The sequence below is a fragment of the Schistocerca piceifrons genome, chromosome 6 (genome assembly GCF_021461385.2).
Source record: "Schistocerca piceifrons isolate TAMUIC-IGC-003096 chromosome 6, iqSchPice1.1, whole genome shotgun sequence".
In the NCBI taxonomy this organism is placed as follows: Eukaryota; Metazoa; Arthropoda; class Insecta; order Orthoptera; family Acrididae; genus Schistocerca; species Schistocerca piceifrons.
The window spans coordinates 518,276,942-518,296,145 of NC_060143.1; the positions used below are offsets into that span (position 1 = coordinate 518,276,942).

Below are 19,204 nucleotides of genomic sequence, written 5' to 3' on the forward strand. Positions count from 1 at the left end.
ATCCACCATTTTGTCATCTGTACGACAATCTAGAGAAGGAACTACAGTGCAGTCTTCCTCTGTGAAACAGCTTTGGAAAAGGACATTTAGTGTTTCGGCCTTTAGTCTGTCATCCTCTGTTTCAGTACCATTTTGGTCACAGAGTGTCTGGACATTTTGTTTTGATCCACCTACTGTTTTGACGTAAGACCAAAATTTCTTAGGATTTTCTGCCAAGTCAGCACATAGAACTTTACTTTCGAATTCATTGAACGCCTCTCGCATAACCCTCCTCACACGTCCTTTGCACGTGTCATAACAAAAAATCTTGCCTTTTTACAAGTATTTCTTCTGCTGTTTATCGAAATAGTGAAGTAAGCCGATACGCCGTTTTGTTACCTGAAAAGATGCATGTATTACATACCATGTAATTTTTATGTAGTTTACGTAATTACAAAATGCATTTTAATTACCGGTCGTGGACGCTAAATAGAATACGAAAAGAACCAGACGTTCAGAGTTCAAAAAAGGTTTGAAACAGATCCAGAATGGGCGTGCGAAGCGAACGAAACGAACAACAACTCGATACTGAACTATGAGCAGTCGGCAGTGGAACTGCCACGAGTGGCCACGCGAAGAAGGACGAGTCCGGCCGAGCGAGACCGAGACCGAGACAGACGGGAACGTGACCGAGGCTGGAACGAGACCGGCCGACGTGCCGTTCGCGAACGAGACCGACCGTTTCCCGTTCCCGGGAACTATAAGCAGAAATCCGCGACCGAAGTGAACTATGAAAGACCTTTCCCCAGAATTCGTTCCTCGCTCGTTCCGTTCATCTTGGTGAACCGTTCCTTTGGACCCGTTAGTTCGCGAACGACCCGTCTCTACTATGGTGCGACCAAAGGATGTAATCATAATATTTACCATGACAATTGCTTAAGATAGGACCTTAGGTCTCATATCTCGCACCTTGCATACAGCAAGTCAGCCTAGCAGGTAGAATAAAAACGTGATGCACGAAAATAAACCACTACAGTCCCTGAAGAGGTCCGTGTTACTGGTCCACATCACATGCATTGCTCCTCTATGGTGAATTAAAAGCTCAGTCAGTTTTAAGATTAAGTGATTGCTACTTGACCCCAGAATTTAAACAGAAGACAAACACGCTTACAGTTTCAAAACCGCTCATTCCGCAGCCGGCTTGCTCTCGAGATAAAAACCGGAGGGAAACACGGGCAAACAAACTAATCCGCCGGAAAACAGGCGCAGTGAGCAGATAGCGCCCTCCTGCAGCCCCCATCCGCCTCGCTACCTTGGCACCGCCCGCATCCTCGCCAGTATATACCCGGAGCGCCGGCCCCGCACGCAAAGCAGTCCCGTCTGTTCGCGGCCAGACACCACCGCCCACTTAGCCACAGCCATTCGCTCCAACGCAGGTGAGTCGGGTGAGAGAACCTTCGCCAGTTCGCCTCACTTATCGTTAGGGACGGTTCGGCACGAAACAAGAATAAGCAATAGCATTTCACGGCATTCGGGTAGGGTCACATGACACCCCTCGCTTCCTACTTTGGAGACTCCGTACTGGATTTCATTGTATTTTGTTGTTTTTGGATTAAAACATGCGTGATATGACAACAGGCCGTTTCAAGTCAATGGTGAACTGATGATTTATCACAAACGTCACTCTTGGTACGATTTGTTACATCTGAATGTCAGTTAACTACACATCAACAATGAAAAGCCTTCAGGAGAGCGCAAGATAAACAGTAATAATGCTGTGAACTGCCTGTGAACAGCGTGATCTTATGGTTATAGACATGTAGTCTTCGTGGTGGAGGAAGTAGGTTGGCGCTTTGCTATATGCTAATTTTTTCCAACATTTTCGTGCTTTCAACAGACTCTGGTCCTTTCTCATACATTAAATACAAGTGTGTTTTGCAATACTCGATGTTATTAGGTACAGGGTATTCGAAAATGCCAGTTAAAAACTTATAGGACTTGTAGAGGGGAGTGAGTAGATGAAGTTTTTAATTGGAACCTATGTCCGGAAACATAGCGTTTCCATGCTATAACCATTTGAAAACATGTGACAACGCGACCACTTTTACGAGTAACTGATTAGGCGTGACCCAGTACATCACTTGTTCTACAGTTCCACTCACCAATAGCCAAAGAAATTGCTCGTGTACTCGTCGAAGAGTTCTCTTCAACGTGATGCAGTACGAGCTCTCCATATTCAGGTCGTCCGGCGTCTCCTTGGAGACCACTGTCATGCCTGCTGACGGAGGAGGTTGGTTGGTTGGTTGTTGGGGGAAGGAGACCAGACAGCGTGGTCATCGGTCTCATCGGATTAGGGAAGGATGGGGAAGGAAGTCGGCCGTGCCCTTTCAGAGGAACCATCCCGGCATTTGCCTGGAGTGATTTAGGGAAATCACGGAAAACCTAAATCAGGATGTCCGGACGCGGGATTGAACCGTCGTCCTCCCGAATGCGAGACCCTGGATTCTGCAAACGCGTACTCGACCATGTTCCTCTAACATTCAAGAAAGCCCATCCGATGTAAAAAAAAAAAAACCTCCATAACTACCCTGTTGCATACCTACAGTGTACAGTGGGACAGTTATTGAACTATATGAAATAAAATCGCCGTAACTTCTGAACGGTTTGCGTTAGGACGTTCAAACTGCACGGTTGGCCACGGGGCACTATAGGAATTAGTATGATTCAGATGGCTCTGAGCACTATGGGACTTAACATCTGAGGTCATCAGTCCCCTAGAACTTAGAACTGCTTAAACCTAACTACCCTAAGGACATCACACATAACCATGCCCGAGGCAGGATTCGAACCTGCGACCGTAGCGGGCGCGCTCCAGACTGAAGCGCCTAGAACCGCTTGGCCACACCGGCCGGCTGAATTACTATGCGCATGCATGGATCGGTTTAGCGACGAAGCCCACTTTCATTTGGATGGGTTCGTCAATAAGCAAAACTGGCGCATTTGGGGGACTGAAAGTCCTCATTCCTCGATCGAGAAGTCTCTGCGCCCTCGGTGGGTGACTGTGTGGTGTACAATGTCCAGTCACGGAATAATCGGTGCGATATTCCTTGATGGCGCGGTGGCTACCGTATGGTATGTGAAGGTTTTGGAAGATGATTTCATCCCCGTTATCCAAATTGGCCCTGATTCGACAATAAGTGGTTCCTGAAAGTCGGATCTGGAAACCATCGGAGCAGGATAGTGTTTGATGTCCTGGAGGAGCACTTTGGGGACCGCATTCTGGCTCTGGGGTACCTAGAGCCCACTGGCACGGGCCTTGATTGACCGCCGTATTCTCCAGATTTGAACACATGCGACTCTTTTTTGTGGGGCTACATTAAAGACAAGGTGTACAGCAATAACGCCAAAACCATTACTGAGCTGAAAGCAGCAGTTCAGTATGTCATCGACAGCATCGATGTTCCGACACTTCAGCGGGTCAAGCAGAATTTCGCTATTCGTCTGTGCCACATCATCGCCAATGACGGCAGGCATATCGAACATGTCATAACCTAAATCCGAATCTCTGTAGTGACGTTTGCATGTTGAATAAAGTGTGTGCACGCCGTAGTTTATAACTAATTTACGTTTATTTTCATATAGTTCAATATTTGTCTCCCTGTACCTAGCAAAAACAGTTTTCAAACGACTGTGGTACGGAAACGGTGTGTTTCCGGACATGGGTTCCTATTCAAAATATTATGTACTCGCTCCCCTCCATTCCTAGAAACTTGTAACTGGAATTTCTGAACAGACTGTACAAGAGTTAGCTCTCTGAGGGAAGATTTGCTTCGATTTCATTATTTCAGTCCGATTAAAAAACGAAAGATGAAACTCCTGCAAGCGAAGCGACCAGCAATGATATTTGTACTCTAGTTTGTAATAATACTTTGCTGTTCGCTTCGAACATTTCACAGTGTTTCGAGAGTGTAGATTGGCAGGAACCGAAGAATACAGCTTCAATTGCTGCGACTGAAACACGCAGCAATCATGTTTCTAGTCTCGCTTGTCAGAAATACTTTGCTTTTTAACTTCACCTTTCACAACTCGCCAAATGATCATTTAGGAGCAAAGTAAGAACACACAATTGTAGCAAGCAATACTATGCGCCAAGACTGCTATTCAATGCATTGAGTGCTATAAATTACAAAAAAATTTAGGTGAATCTTACAGTACGTGATTGTTCCATAAGCAGAAACCAGCAACACGACCACTCACGTATTGAAAATAAGGACAAACCTTTACTTCCCTCCCCTTGTTCACAAAAACAGCGGCAGTGACAAAATTTCATGAGTCATTTGCTCACGAGTTGTTACTGCAGTGTTTCACATATAAATGTTCTGCTTTCTTAATATCTACACAGGGCCTACAAAACACTAAAGACAAAAATGTCTACACCACTCCGCACACAGGCTCTTACGAAACGAAGCAATCCTATTGTTTCTCTCTACTCTCAAATGCTATTGGTTATTCTTGTTTCGGGCTGAGATGCCCTTAACGATAAGTTGCCCTCTCTGGTTCTATAGTCTGTCGTGCTGGCTGTGACTGGTATAACTAGATACGTAACATAATTTGCAATATTGGACATGTAGAGTAACGATTTTAAACTTTTAAGTCTTCCTGGTAACGATGCAAATTGACGAAACTAATCGCACCATAGAAAACTTTCACAGATTTATGAGTTTTCGCTTGATAATTTCAGTCCAGAGGCGATTTAGACATTTGTTCGTTAGATTTTGTATACCTGTTACCCCAGCTACCCTTGTTTCTATACTGAAACAGTATAAATATGTTGTTGAGCTGGGCTTTGCAATATATTCACTTACTTATCTAATAAAGCTGTCCATAGTGATATTTTCCCAGACAGGCTTATGATACGTACCTCAACCGGTAAAAATGGAACCCTTTGTAGGATCACTTTGTGCTCCGTCTACCTGTTACTGTCCGACCCTTAGGATCCCTTTTTTTCAGGGACAGGTAGAGGTATCATTTTGAAATTTATGTCGCATACTAAGGTCTACAGTCCCGTGGCGATGTAAAACATATATGCTTCTAAGCCAACGCAATCAAACGATACGACTATTTACGCCTCGTATTTCGATAGTCGTAAATTCACTCATCAAAAACCAGACTACTTGTCATTGACCTAAAATAATAAAATTTGGCAGGAAACTAGGTTTCACAGTACAGGTAAATGAAAAAAATCCTCCTTAAAAAATCAGAAGATGGAGTACTCAAACAATGAATACGTCGATAAGCTTTCGATGCATCCAATAACCAAGCTGTGTCTGTAAGGACCCTTTTTACTCAGGAACAGGTAGAGATATCGTGTTGAAATTTATGACAAATACTAAGTGCTATTGTTCCTTGGCGGTTACATAATTTAAACTTCTAAGTCAATGCAGTCAAAAGATACGGCCATATATATCACACTTTATTACTCGCAAACTCACTTATTAGAACGGATGCAGGATGAAGAAAAAATACCGCACTTGCGATTACTCATGCAGATTAAAGACACAGTTTTATCTAGCAAAATTACCTTGGGTGCATTTTGGAAAACGTATTAACATGGAGAACTGGCTAAACTATCACATTGTGCAGCGCATCGGAATGGCAAGAGCAACGTGTATCATCCCACACCACTTTGCAGCCACCGTAGCGCACTGAGGTACTTACTCAACTGCTCCTCTTTCCGGACGCGGATTACTTCCTGCAAGCAAAGACGAACTCTGTGAGGTGGATTTGTGGACACACGCAACACTACTTGTTCATTGATGGCGAGAAATGTATCCTTGACTTTTGACAGTTTCTTAATGAACGCCACTGTCCAGTTGTCCGCAATCCAAAATACAGACAATTTTTCTCCAATTTCCTCTGCAGTGTCTTCCTTAACCCATCCCAGGGCTTGATGTTCCTGTCATGAAGAGTTGATCCCCACCTCTTCCAATCTTGGAACCGATATATTCAGTGGTATTCGGAATTTTCTTCTTAGTCTGACGTCTTGCTGCGCCCTCCTCCTCGCGTGATGCGTGTTTCCTGAAATTCTCGGTGGTATTAATGACAAACATAAATAAATAAATAAAAATAAAAAAGAACGAAAAGAAAAATAATTAAATGAACAATGTACAGTGTACCTCTACTCCACGCCAGAAGACGGCGTTCCACCTAGCGGAAGACGATGGACATTTTATAAATAAAGCGATATGGACTGACTAGCTTCACTCGTGAAGCTATTTTCAACTTCCACAACAGTCACTATTGGTCTTGACACAACCCGCATGTCATGCGTGAATGTGGCTTTCTGGCACGTTTCACTATAAGTCTGTGTGCTGGAATCGTGGGAGAAGTGCTTTTGAACTCTTACCTATTGCCTGACAAGTTGAATGCACCCCTGTAATGTACTTTTCTTTGCAATACTTTGCCTGACACATAAGGAAACGTTCCACTTGGCGTTCGGTGGCAGGTATAGCTTCAGTATGAAGGCGCACCTCCACACTTTGGAATGAATGTGTGTAACTCTTTAAATGAAGCTTTTCCAGGGAAATGGATTGGTCGTGGAGGTCCAATGTTCTGGCATCCACGTTTCTCGGACCTTCATTCACTAGACTTTTATTTGTGGGGTCACTTAAAGGACCAAGTTTATAGTACTCCATCCACGGACATACACGATCTAATAGTTCGCGTGCATGACGCTTCAACAATGGTGGATGCGGGTTTGTTGCGTAGAGTCCAACATAGTATGATACACCGAGTGACGAAGTGTTTCTAAATGTAAGGTGGTCGCTTTGAACATCTTCTCTAAAGAGAACGTTGCTCGTACGGTACGTACCACCTCTGTGAAGATAAGGCTGGACTTCAAACGTACAGAATGGAACTATTGTACATAGCATAATGTGTAGTCTAGTGCGGCTTACCTATAGTGCTTTTTGTATCTCATCGGATACAGACGATGTTAGTGTAGCCACTGTCATTTTCAGTTGGTTTTATTTGTATCACGGACGAAACACAGTGGACGTTTACCACTGTACGAAGTTCACGTTATGTCTTAACGTTAAATAAATGTAACGCTAACCGAAAGAAATATACAAGATACGCATTGCGGATGCAATTTATACTTTAGCTGAAAGAAATAAACAAAAGCGTTTGCTACGAACGCCACTCGAACAGGATAAGTCCACAGATCCTTTCCCCAAGGCAGCTCCTCGGCCCATTGAGTTAATGGGTTAGCTGTTGCACATCGTAGAGAAAATGCTGCCTGTTATTGGCCACGTTACACGCAGTTATATCGTTGCCAGAGCCTCGTTTTTGAAATCGCGTTTCTATTAAACCTATTGGCGAGACTAGGTTTTGCTAGATGCGCTTTTGTCTTGAACTGAGCTGGGGAATCGTATGCCGACCTCCAATTGCGGCATTTATTTGTCCGCCATGTTTACAAATCTGTCCTTGTGGTCGTGCGGATTCGGCGTGGTAGCTCAGCGTGATCGGTCATGGGAGAGGACGGTAACAAGAAACTAAGTTTTTATCGACAGAATAAAATAGATGTCATGTGATATCCTCGATCGGATTCCACGTTAAAATCAAATGGTTCAAATGGCTCTGAGCGCTATGGGACTTAACTGCTGTGGTCATCAGTCCCCTAGAACTTAGAACTACTTAAACCTAACTAACCTAAGGACACCACACACATCCATGCCCGAGGCAGGATTGGAATCTGCGACCGTAGCAGTCACGCAGTTACAGGCTGTAGCGCCTAGAACCGCACGGCCACTCCGGCCGGCCTCCACGTTAAACTGTAGGTCCCCTCTCCTGGTTGGATAAATGGGGTACCTTTGGAACATACAAGTCGTCGAAGCGGCGTCCAGTAGGTACATTTGTGCCAGGCTATTGAGCTAAAAAGGATAATTATTATTATCTATATACACTGAAGAGCCAAAGAAACTGGTACGCTTGCCTAATATCGTGTAGGGCCACCGCGATCACGCAGAAGTGCCGCATCACGACGTGACAGGGACTCGACTAATGTCTGAAGTAGCACTGGAGAGAACTGACACCATGAGTCCTGCAGGGCTGTCCATAAATCCGTAAGAGAACGAGGAGGTGGAGATCTCTTCTGAACAGCACGTTGTAAGGCATCCCAGATATGCTCAACAAAGTTCATGTCTGGGGAGTTTGGTGCCCAGCGGAAGTATTTAAACTCAGAACAGTTTTCCTGTAGCCACTCTGTAGCAATTCTGGATATGTGGGGTATCGCATTGTCCTGCTGCAATTTCCCAATTCTGTGGGAATGGACAATGGATATGAATGGATGCAGGTGATCAGACAGGATGCTTACGTACGTGTCACCTGTCAGAGTCGTATCTAGACGCATCACTCCAACTGCACACACCCCACACCATTACAGAGTCTCCACCAACTTGAACATGCATTCATGAGGTTATCTCCACACCAGTATCATCCAGTCATCTACAGTCCAATGTCGGTGCTGACGGGCCCAGGCGAGGCGTAAAGATTTGTGTCGTGCAGTCATCAAGGGTACACGAGGGGGCCTTCGGCTACGACAGCCAATATCGATGATGTTTCGTTGAATGGTTCGCACGCTGATGGTCCAGCATTGAAATCTGCAGCAACTTACGGAAGGGTTGCACTTCTGTCACGTTGAACGATTCTCTTCAGTCGTCGTTGCTCCTGTTCTTTTTTCGGTCGCAGCGATGTCGGAGATTTGATATTTTACCGGATTCGTGATATTCACAGTACACTCGTGAAATGGACGTACGGGAAAATCCCCACTTCATCGCTACCACGGAGATGCTGTGACCCATCTCTCGTGAGCCGACTATAACACCACGTTCAAACTCACTTAAATCCTGATAACCTGTCATTGTAGCAGCCATAACCGATCTAACAACTGCGCCAGACACTTGTTGTCTTATATAGGCGTTGCCGATCGCAGCGCCATATTCTGCCTACTTACTTATCTCCGTATTTGAATACGCACGCCTATACCAGTTCCTTAGGCGCTTCAGTTTCTGTGGAACCCTCAGACCGCGAGTCCAAGACGTACTTGTCCGATTATACACTGACGGAAAAAACCTCAACACAAAAAAATAGTTAATGTAGAGTAATGAAACTTCGGGAAAGGTAACATATTTAAGTGATTAATACTGCAAGATTACAGTTTAATGCAAGCTCAAGGTAGTCCATTGCAAATTTGCACGTTAATAACTGGTGTAACCGCCAGAATGTTGGATGCAAGCACGCAAACGTGAAGACTTTGTGTTTTACAGGCGGCGGTTGTCATTTTGTGGGACGGATTCCATGCCTGCTGTACTTGGTCGGTCAATACGGGGACGGTTAATGCTGGTTGCGAATGGCGCTGGAGTTGTTGTCCGATGATGTCCCATATGTGCTCGATTGGAGACAGATCTGGTGATCGAGCAGGCCTGGGCAACGCATCGACACTCTGTAAAGCATGTTAGGTTACAACAGCAGCCTGTGGATGAGCGTTATGCTGTTGGAAAACACCCCCTGGGAAAATCGCACCCCAAACCATAACTCCATTTGTAGTCCCAGTGTACCTAGCACACAGACAGGTTGGGTACATGGTCTTAACTGGTCCTTCTAACCAATACAGGGCCATCACTGGCATCAAGGCAGAACCAGCTTTCATCAGGAAACACGACAGTCCTCCATCCTGCTCTCCAATGAGTTCTCGCTTGACACCACTGAAGTCGCAAATCGTTTTGTGGGCGTCATACTGTTATCTCGCTAATTCATATTTATTGCACTGAGAACTGTGGCAACCAGTCCGATTAAAATTTGTTATTGAAGATGAGGCACTGGAACAAGTTTTCCGGTTAGATATTTAGGCTGTGGTATCAACTTAAGTAACGATAATGACGTACAGAATAGGAGCACTAAATTTCAGCACATATATGGAATTACAAATAATACCTGAAAGATCAAGACGAGGAAAGACATAAAAAAAAGTTTTGCAAAACAATGGCTGTGCCTGTCTTGCTCCGTGGCAGTGAAACTTATACTGAAAAGAAAATAAAGACAAAAGCGCCATGCAAGAAATGAGATTTTTGAGATCTGTTGAAGGTTGCTCGAGAAGTTAATTTGTAAGAAATGAGAATATACGTTGAGATCTAGAAACATAGACTAAATGACAAAGTGGAAGAATAAAAGGAGAAACAGAGGCAACATCTTAAACACATGGAAGAAGACAGAATTCCAGTCACTGTAAAGAAGTACAAGCCCCCAGGAAAACGAGAAGAATAGTGACTTTCAACAGTACTAATAAAACAGCTCAAAATGTAAAAGTATTCTTATACCACAACCTTTTATAAACCTAGGAAGCAACTGCATTACACATCACCTAATATCCGGAACTGTTATTTCGCAGCCAAATAACAGTATAATTACGTACATCCGCAATGAATTTTTACATTGCAGTGGAGTGTACTTTAAACTGAAACTTCCAGAAAAGTTCAGACTGTGTGCCAGACCGACAATCGAACCCAGAACCTTCGTTTTCCAAGGGCAACTGCTCCACTGAGTGAGCCATCAAGACACCATTCATGATCCACCCTCACAACTTAACTTCCAACAGTACCTCTCGCCCAGTTCTTTCCAAATTTCGCAGAAGTTACGTCGCATAATTTGCGGGACTGCTACTCATGGAGTTGAGTGCCCATTTGTAACAAAGTTTTAGTCAGCAGGAAAATTTCAGTATAGTTATAGTTGATGAGGTTGCAAAACTACGTCGGTTATTGTTTTACCTGCCACATGTCTTTAACTGAAAGGAGACTACCGTGGCAAAAAAGCAAACGGGATGAAAGAAAAAGTAGAATATTCTATATTCAAAACTGAAGATGTAGTTTATAGCATTTATATAGAAATGAATACATTAGGACAAAGTACACAGAAAAGGGGGAAACACACAGTACATCGAAATAACTCGTTAAAACCGGTTGTCAAGGAATCTGTGTCTTCGCTCGTGGGTCTTAAAGGAGGAAAACCTGTTGTTTATCTTACTGCCTCCCGGACATGAGAAAATACAGTCCCAAGAACGACGCCAGATAAATTGTTTATCACTTCTTCTCCGAACACTACATCAGAATACGACGTAATAAATATGTGGCAATAGAAAAGCTGATGACACGCGCCATCACAGCGTACCAATCCAAACAGTTTATAGGTACAACGCAAAGAAAGAAATCTATCAGCTTCTGAAAGAAAAAGGATCATTTCAATCGGAGTTCCACGTAAAATAGTGTTACAATAGCGCGGAGGAAGTAATAGGTAAAGATGCGGTAGAAGAAATCTCCAAACAATGTTCTCAAAACACTAATAGCTTGCATTCTGTAATTCTCCATACACCAACCGATTTAGAATCTTATCACGAGCTCTGATCGTTCCTTTGGACGGCTCTGATCACAGCTTGTTTTATAATAATTCAATTTTTCTAGTGAAGTGCATCAAACACGGAAGGCTAGCATCAGATCGCACTTTTCTCTGCGGGCGCGCGGATGTAAGTGACAAGACGGGTAATAGGCGTCCACACTGACTGTACACTTAAGTATCTAAATTCATCGGAGAAAAGTAGAAGCAGGTTCACATTTTTTTTTGTGTGAATTTAAAATCTTTACTCAAATTGAGAACCATTCTGAATATTTTCGGCAGGGGATACAATCCCTTTCCTATTTCCTATGTAACCTAACAAAGCTGGCTGTAATGATATGAAGTGTTCGTCAATTCTGTAAAGAAATTATCGGCTAACAGATATGGTCCAACAGCGCAGTGCTTTTCCAACATTGGTACTACAGAATGTTGCATGCCTTTTTGTTCCACGGAAGTGATAAAACCAGACAAGGTGGTTAAGCCAGAGGTCTCGGATTCAGGAGAATGTTTGTTTAAATTCTCATCCGGCCATCAATATTTATGTTCTTTCTTGTGATTTCTCCGAATCACTTAAGACTAATTGCAGGCTGGTTCCTTTGAGGGAGTACGGCGTATGTCCTTCCCCAACCTGAGTTTGTGCTCCATCTATATTGACGCCGTCGCCGACAGAATGCCAAACCTTAATCTTTCTTCCCCTCTTCGACTGGACAATATAAACTATTTAGTTCACTTACCAAGTTATAAGGGCGACCAAAAATTTTACATTGAACCAGTATTACCATTTTTACATGCCCAGAAAAGCAGTATGATAGAAAATCGACTTTATCAGCCATTTGACTTCCGTTACTGGCTAAGGCTTGCCCCAATCTACTCATTACTATCATCATCTGAACACATCCAAGTCGGTCCTGCTTGTTGTCCAATGATATCCAGCCACCATCCCACAGGTTGCCTTTCCAGACTATCCTCATTGCTTGGAACCCAGCGGAGAATTTTCTTGGTCTACGGAAGAAAATACATTCGACAAACTAAATGTCCCGCCTACCTCCATTTCACTGTGATTGCACTCACAATTAAGCATCCCACTCCAATCTGTTCACAATTTGTTTGCTTCACTCACTCCTGGTACAAGGTGGGCAAATAAAAGTGGCCCGGAAAATACTTCACGCACCTTAAGGCAACCCAGTTTACACCATCTGCGACAAGTTGGGTTGCCTTTCTTAATGTGCATTTAGTACTTTCTGGTCCAGTTTCACTTTGCCCTTCCTGGAAATTCAGTAACGTAACTCTTAAATTGTTCTCTGAGGAGGCGTCACGCCTTTAAGTGTTTAGGCTTTAAAAGTCTACGTCTGTTTGTCATGTGTCCATGCACGCAATACCTTCTGACTGCAACTTTTAATTTTGAGAAGCATCGAAAACTTTGCTTTTAAGCTCCTACTTAGGTTAGAAAAAGCAGTCCAACCACTTCAGCTCTTCTGTATATTTCTTTTTCTGTTCATTGTCATTGTCGTCATCCGTCCTGAAAACATAAGCTCATCAGTTGGGTCTTTAACTCCGCTGCTAGTATGTACGGTTCTCTCCCCGATATCCTGGCCTTACATTATTATAGTGCCATAGAAACTGATTTTGTGTCTGCTTTCAAACTTGCTTTACCAAGCCGTCGTTTTCATTGTTAGAATCTATCTGCACTAGAGATAAACAGTACTTCCTTTAGGACTGCTAAGAACAGTTTTGGTGATATGGATTTACCTTGCCTGATCTCATTCAATTTTGAATTTCTCATATCATGATGAGGTGTAGTGAAAGCTGTAGACTCGCATATACTCATACACTACGCTCAGCATATTCACATTAGATGCTATTTCAACGGAAACTATTGTAATTTCTATTACTGTATTCTTCTTAAGAATCTGAGCGATCGAGCCACGTTGGTTACCATGTTCAGGTATTGACAAATTTGACATTTCTTTAAAATCAAGCAGAATGAAGTCTTTCCGTTTGGAGCTGACCAAGCCACTGCCACCCTTTGAAGGATGTTTCGTCACATTCGTTTTTAAATATTTTTTTTTAAACAGAGACCATACGACACAAGGGCAAGGAAACGATTTCCTAACAGGCATCATTCATCACGACGATCGTTTTTTCCTCTCGATCGACGAATGCGGGAGACTGTTTAATTAGAAAGAAGAAACAAGGGACCTGGCAACATGAGGACCACTCCCACACCCAATTTTGAATAAGAGGCGCTGGAACATGTTGCAGTGGATCCCACTAGAAGTACTCGAAATGGGCGCTGCACATACTAGCGTGAGGCGAATACTCCATGAACAAAAATTACACCCATATCACCCAGAACGAGTCCATGAAATGCTTGTAACTGACTTGTCACCAAGAATCGCACTGTGTCAGTGGTTGCACCAACAATGAATTGATCGAGCACATTTCCTCCAAATAGAACGAGGCCTCATTTGATCATGCTGGTATTTCAAACAGCAGGAATAGCCATGTGTGGGATGAGGAAAACCCCTCACGATGTAGTAGAGTCAAACCATCAGGTACGTTTCGCTGTGAATATCTGGCCTGGCATCGTAGGTGACAATCTCGCTGGGCCATATCTCCTACCTGACCGTCTGAATGGCCACCTGTATTTGAGATTCGTGCAAAGAAGTCTACCTGAGTTGCTGGAGACCGTTCTCTTGGCTGTTCGTGAGAGGATGTGGATAATTGCACAGCCTCACTTCAGTGTGCATGTCCGCAACCATCTCATTCTGGATTGGAAGGAGAGGTGCTATTCCATGGCCTGCGAGGTCACCTGACCTGAATTCCCTTGACTATTTCCTGTGGGGACATTTAGAGTCATTTGTGTATGAGACCCTAGTGGCTGTTGTAGTTGTTGTGGTCTTCAGTCCTGAGACTGGTTTGATGCAGCTCTCCATGCTACTCTATCCTGCGCAAGCTTCTTCGTCTACCTACTGCAACCTACATCCTTCTGAATCTGCTTATTGTATTCATCTCTTGGTCTCCCTCTACGATTTTTACCCTCCACACCGTCCTCCAATGCTAAATTTGTGATCCCTTGATGCCTCAGAACATGTCCTACCAACCGGTCCCTATTTCTTGTCAAGTTGTGCCACAAACTCCCCTTCTCCCCAATTATATTCAATACCTCCTCATTAGTTATGTGATCTATCTAATCTTTAGCATTCTTCTGTAGCACCACATTTCAAAAGCTTCTATTCTCTTCTTGTCCAAACTATTTATCGTCCATGTTTCACTTCCATACATGGCTACACTCCATACAAATACTTTCAGAAACGACTTCCTGACACTTAAATCTATACTCGATGTTAACAAATTTCTCTTCTTCAGAAACGCTTTCCTTGCCATTGCCAGTCTACATCTTATATCTTCTCTACTTCGACCATCATCAGTTATTTTGCTCCCCAAATAGCAAAACTCCTTTACTACTTCAAGTGTCTCATTTCCTAACCTAATTCCCTCAGCATTACCCGACTTAATTCGACTACATTCCATTATCCTCGTTTTGCTTCTGTTGATGTTCGTTTTATAGCCTCCTTTCAAGACACTGTCCATTCCGTTCAACTGCTCTTCCAAGTCCTTTCTGTCTCTGACGGAATTACAATGTCAACGGCGAACCTCAATGTTTTTATTTCTTCTCCGTGGATTTTAATAGCTACTCCGAATTTTTCTTTTGTTTCCTTTACTGCTTGCTCAATGTGCAGATTGAATAACATCGGGGACAGGCTACAACCCTGTCTCACTCCCTTCCCAACAGCTGCTTCCCTTTCATGTCCCTCGACTCTTATCACTGCCATCTGGTTTCTGTACAAATTGTAAATAGCCTTTCGCTCCCTGTATTTTACCCCTGCCACCTTTAGAATTTGAAAGAGAGTATTCCAGTCAACATTGTCAAAAGCTTTCTCTAAGTCTACAAATACTAGAAACGTAGGTTTGCCTTTCCTTAAGCTGTCTTCTAAGATAAGTCGTAGGGTCAGTATTGCCTCACGTGTTCCAACATTTCTGCGGAATCCAAACTGATCTTCGCCGAGATCGGCTTCTACCAGTTTTTCCATTCGTCTGTAAAGAATTCGCGTTACTATTTTGCAGCTGTGACTTATTAAACTGATAGTTCGGTAATTTTCACATCTGTCAACACCTGTTTTCTTTGGGATTGGAATTATTATATTCTTCTTGAAGTCTGAGGCTATTTCGCCTGTTTCATACATCTTGCTCACCAGATGGTAGATTTTTGTCAGGACTGACTCTCCCAAGGCTGTCAGTAGTTCTAAGGGAAAGTTGTCTACTCCCGGGGCCTTGTTTCGACTCAGGTCTCTCAGTACTCTATCAAACTCTTCACGCAATATCGTATCTCCCATTTCATCTTCATCTACATCCTCTTCCATTTCCATAATATTGTCCTCAAGTACATCGCCCTTGTATAGACCCTAGTGGATACGGGTTGGAACTAGTTACCAGAATTGTAGCTGCTTGAGATGTGATTCGAAACACACCAGGAATTTTTGTTAGGGTGCGTCAGAATCTTGTTCGCTGATATCACGCTTCCATTGAGATTGATGGCTGTCAGTTTCAGCACATATTATAAGACACAGTACAAATGATACGTTCATTCTGTCAGTGACGGTATTTTCAATTAACAGTAAGTAACGTAGATAAAAAAGAGCACAGCAATGCGATTTTATTCCTATTATCTCCTTAAGCCGGCTTATTCGAATCCAGTTTCCCCTACCTCAAATTGTTCAGTGGATCATCTTCTATGTCCTGTTAAACTTTTGCACGCTCTTAGTGAAGCACCCTGTACATCCTCATACATTTGCGCTCGGTTGCATATACGCTGCAGCAACGCCATCAAACAAAAACTTTTGATCGCCCACTTCACAATCAGTGCAATTTAGCAAGTGAGAAATAGGTCAGCGATTATTACATGTGAAAAAATACATTCGAGATAAAACATTATGACCATCTGCTTAACAGCGTATTTGTCAACCTTTCCAAAGGAACACAATATAGCAACAATTCAGCGCAGAATATATTCGAAAGGTATGTGTTACACCGGAGCCAAGGTAGCCCCTAAGGGCCGGCAACCCATATTACACCACAGTGGACGAGGTTGTCTATGCCCAAGGCGTACCAAAAGCACCATGGTAAACACCGACTATTTACATACATGATAATGGAAACAGACATTCCGAGCACTATTTCCTGCAGGGGGAGCTCGAACCACGGCCTGCAGGAAGTATCACTACGCCAAAACCTGATTAGCTGGAGACAGTTATTTAGGGGCTGGAACCTGCCCCAAAGTTCAGTTCACGCCGGATGCCGACCTCGTGTACTGCGACCATTGAAGATTACGTCTTAGTCTCTGAATTGGACTGTTACTAGTGTGTGTGTGTGTGTGTGTGTGTGTGTGTGTGCGCGTGTGTGTGTGTGTGTGTGTGTGTGTGTGTGTGTGTGTGTGTGTGTTTTACCACGAACCTTTGTGGAAAATTAGAAGTGAACTTTTGTTTTCCTCAATTAGAAGACTTTTACTGGCATCGTTATTGTTAGCTTTCGTTTATTGTTTGGTCATCAACCTTGTGAACTTACATCAATAAAAGTTGTGTTTGTGAAAAATTGCGGATTGTCAGTCACAACAGTATGCAACACCAGATGTCTACGCACAGATCACACTCCCGTAAATTACGGCGGTTTATGGGTGCGGAGCTGGAACTCATTGGAGTTCCAGACGTGTTCCACTGCATTCGGATCAGGGGAATTTGGTGGCCAAGACATGCTTGTCAAACCACTGTATGACGACTAAGATCCAGTGTCCACTGCATTTGTAATTCACGATATCGTTTGGTCAACAGGAGAAGACTGCACCTGCCATCCGAGAATGAATAATGGACTTCCTGAAATATTCTGTTTCATCCCATATCATTTGTCAGAGACTAGCAGCAGTCGGACTAGGGAATTACCGCCTCATGGAAGGGTTGTCATTAACGCCAGAACACAGACAGCTACTGTAATAATTGTTATTTTATTGTTATCAATCTAGATGTAGGCCTTAGACCATTTTCAAGTACAAAAACTTATTTAAATGTCAAAAGACATCGAACTGGTATGAAGTACAAGACCCCGGCAGAAAACCATAGGATTTGTATTTCATACCAGTCTGATGCCATTTGACATGTAAAACAGCTTTTTTACTTAAAATGGCCTTGAGCCATGCTGCGGCTTGCGTTGGTGTTGTTTGTAGGTTTCCGTCCTCTATTGGAGACGAGACCGTATCGGTTAGTTGAGATGGTTGCGCTTGTTTATCTTCTTCTCGTGTTGACTGGTGCCACTTGGTTTCGCAAGTGTTGCATGTCCGCTAGTGGCAGCAGCGGCGGTTATCGATATGTAGTAACAGTGGCTCTACCTTTGGGGCGACGTCGTTGTTCTTCTGGGTCGTGTCAGTGTGCAGTTCGGTTGGGGACTGAGCAGGAGCGAACACGCCGGGAATGCTGGTGGCACACATGGACTCCCGGATCGAAGGCCTGTGGTCACGACCTCGTTGTAAACCGGATCCTGCAAGCTTTAAGTTGAGTGCATTTGGATTCAAGTAAAGAAACCTCCACCATTTTGAGATCGTGCGATTCTCCAGTGACTTGGGTTCGTGTTGCTGCTCGTAGTGTTGCCAAGGTGAAGAAAAGCGAGTGGAATGCTTGGGGAAGGCGGATATGATTAGCTTTCCTGGACTTCTAATTACTATTTATTGCGTTGAGTTTGTTACTATTTGTTAAGTTCAACCAACAGTATTTTTCCTGCCTCTTGGCCGCAAACGCCCCAGTTACCTGCCCTGGGCATTAGTGTATGTAACAGAAGTGTACATTTCCTCGCCTTCCCGCTGCTGTCCAGTGAGGCGTTTAGTTTTGACAGCTTTGTTGGTTGTAGGTTGGTTGGCGGTTCTTCTACTCTGGTGGTAGTGATTCCTTCCTCGTTCCAGGCACTCTATGCAGAGTATTCTGCGGGCTGAGTCCAGACCTCCGGTCCCGCCTTTGGCGTATTTTTACATCCTTGCATTTGGTTTATCGGACGCCAGGTAGCCTCAGCAAGATTATCGTTAGTCATTCGTTAGACTGTCACTAGTCTGAGTTACCATCTTATGAAGTGAATGCAACTCTTGGCTGACTATCTCATCGCTCTCGAAAGTGTTTTTTTCCTACTCAGAGGACGATTCTTGGTGTACCGTCTGTGACTGGCCCTTGTGTTTTATTATTCTATTTCCTGTTTTATTGTATGTTTCTAAATTTTTTATATAATTGCCATTCTTGGCGTTACAGCAGGTTTAAATGATTGTGCTACCACGTTTACCATCATTTTGTCTCACCCGTTTGGTGATCAGTTGTTCGTCCTTTTAAATTAACCTTTGCTGTTGTATTTGCTGTTTTACAGTATGTTCGTTAAATTTTTTTATAATTGCCGTTCTTGGCGTTAAAGGCCTTCAGCCGTGACTGTGGTTACTTGCCTTAAAATTCTAATTGGGATCACAATGGCTTGTTTTTAAAACATTGTTTGCTGTATATTGGAAGATTATTTGCTGTTTCTGTATTTTATGCTCATTTGGTAAATTGTAACGCACTGAAAGCACTATTAATTACACAGTTGTTTATTCCTTCATTAATAACGTGTGATATGTTTATTTATTGCTGAGTCTGGAATTACTGTTTTAAAATAACCATGTGTAATTGCCAAAGGGAACGAACAGTAACTGATCGTA

General features: G+C 43.3%; 1 protein-coding gene across 1 annotated transcript in view; it reads left to right on the forward strand.

The window, feature by feature from the left end:
- The window catches only part of LOC124803427, a 250,963-nt gene that overhangs the window by 127,682 nt on the left and 104,077 nt on the right, over positions 1-19,204 (forward strand). Inside the window, exon 3 of the mRNA XM_047264610.1 lies at positions 1,249-1,415. Coding sequence (XP_047120566.1) covers positions 1,249-1,415 — 167 coding nt within the window. The remainder of the gene's footprint in view (positions 1-1,248; positions 1,416-19,204) is intronic.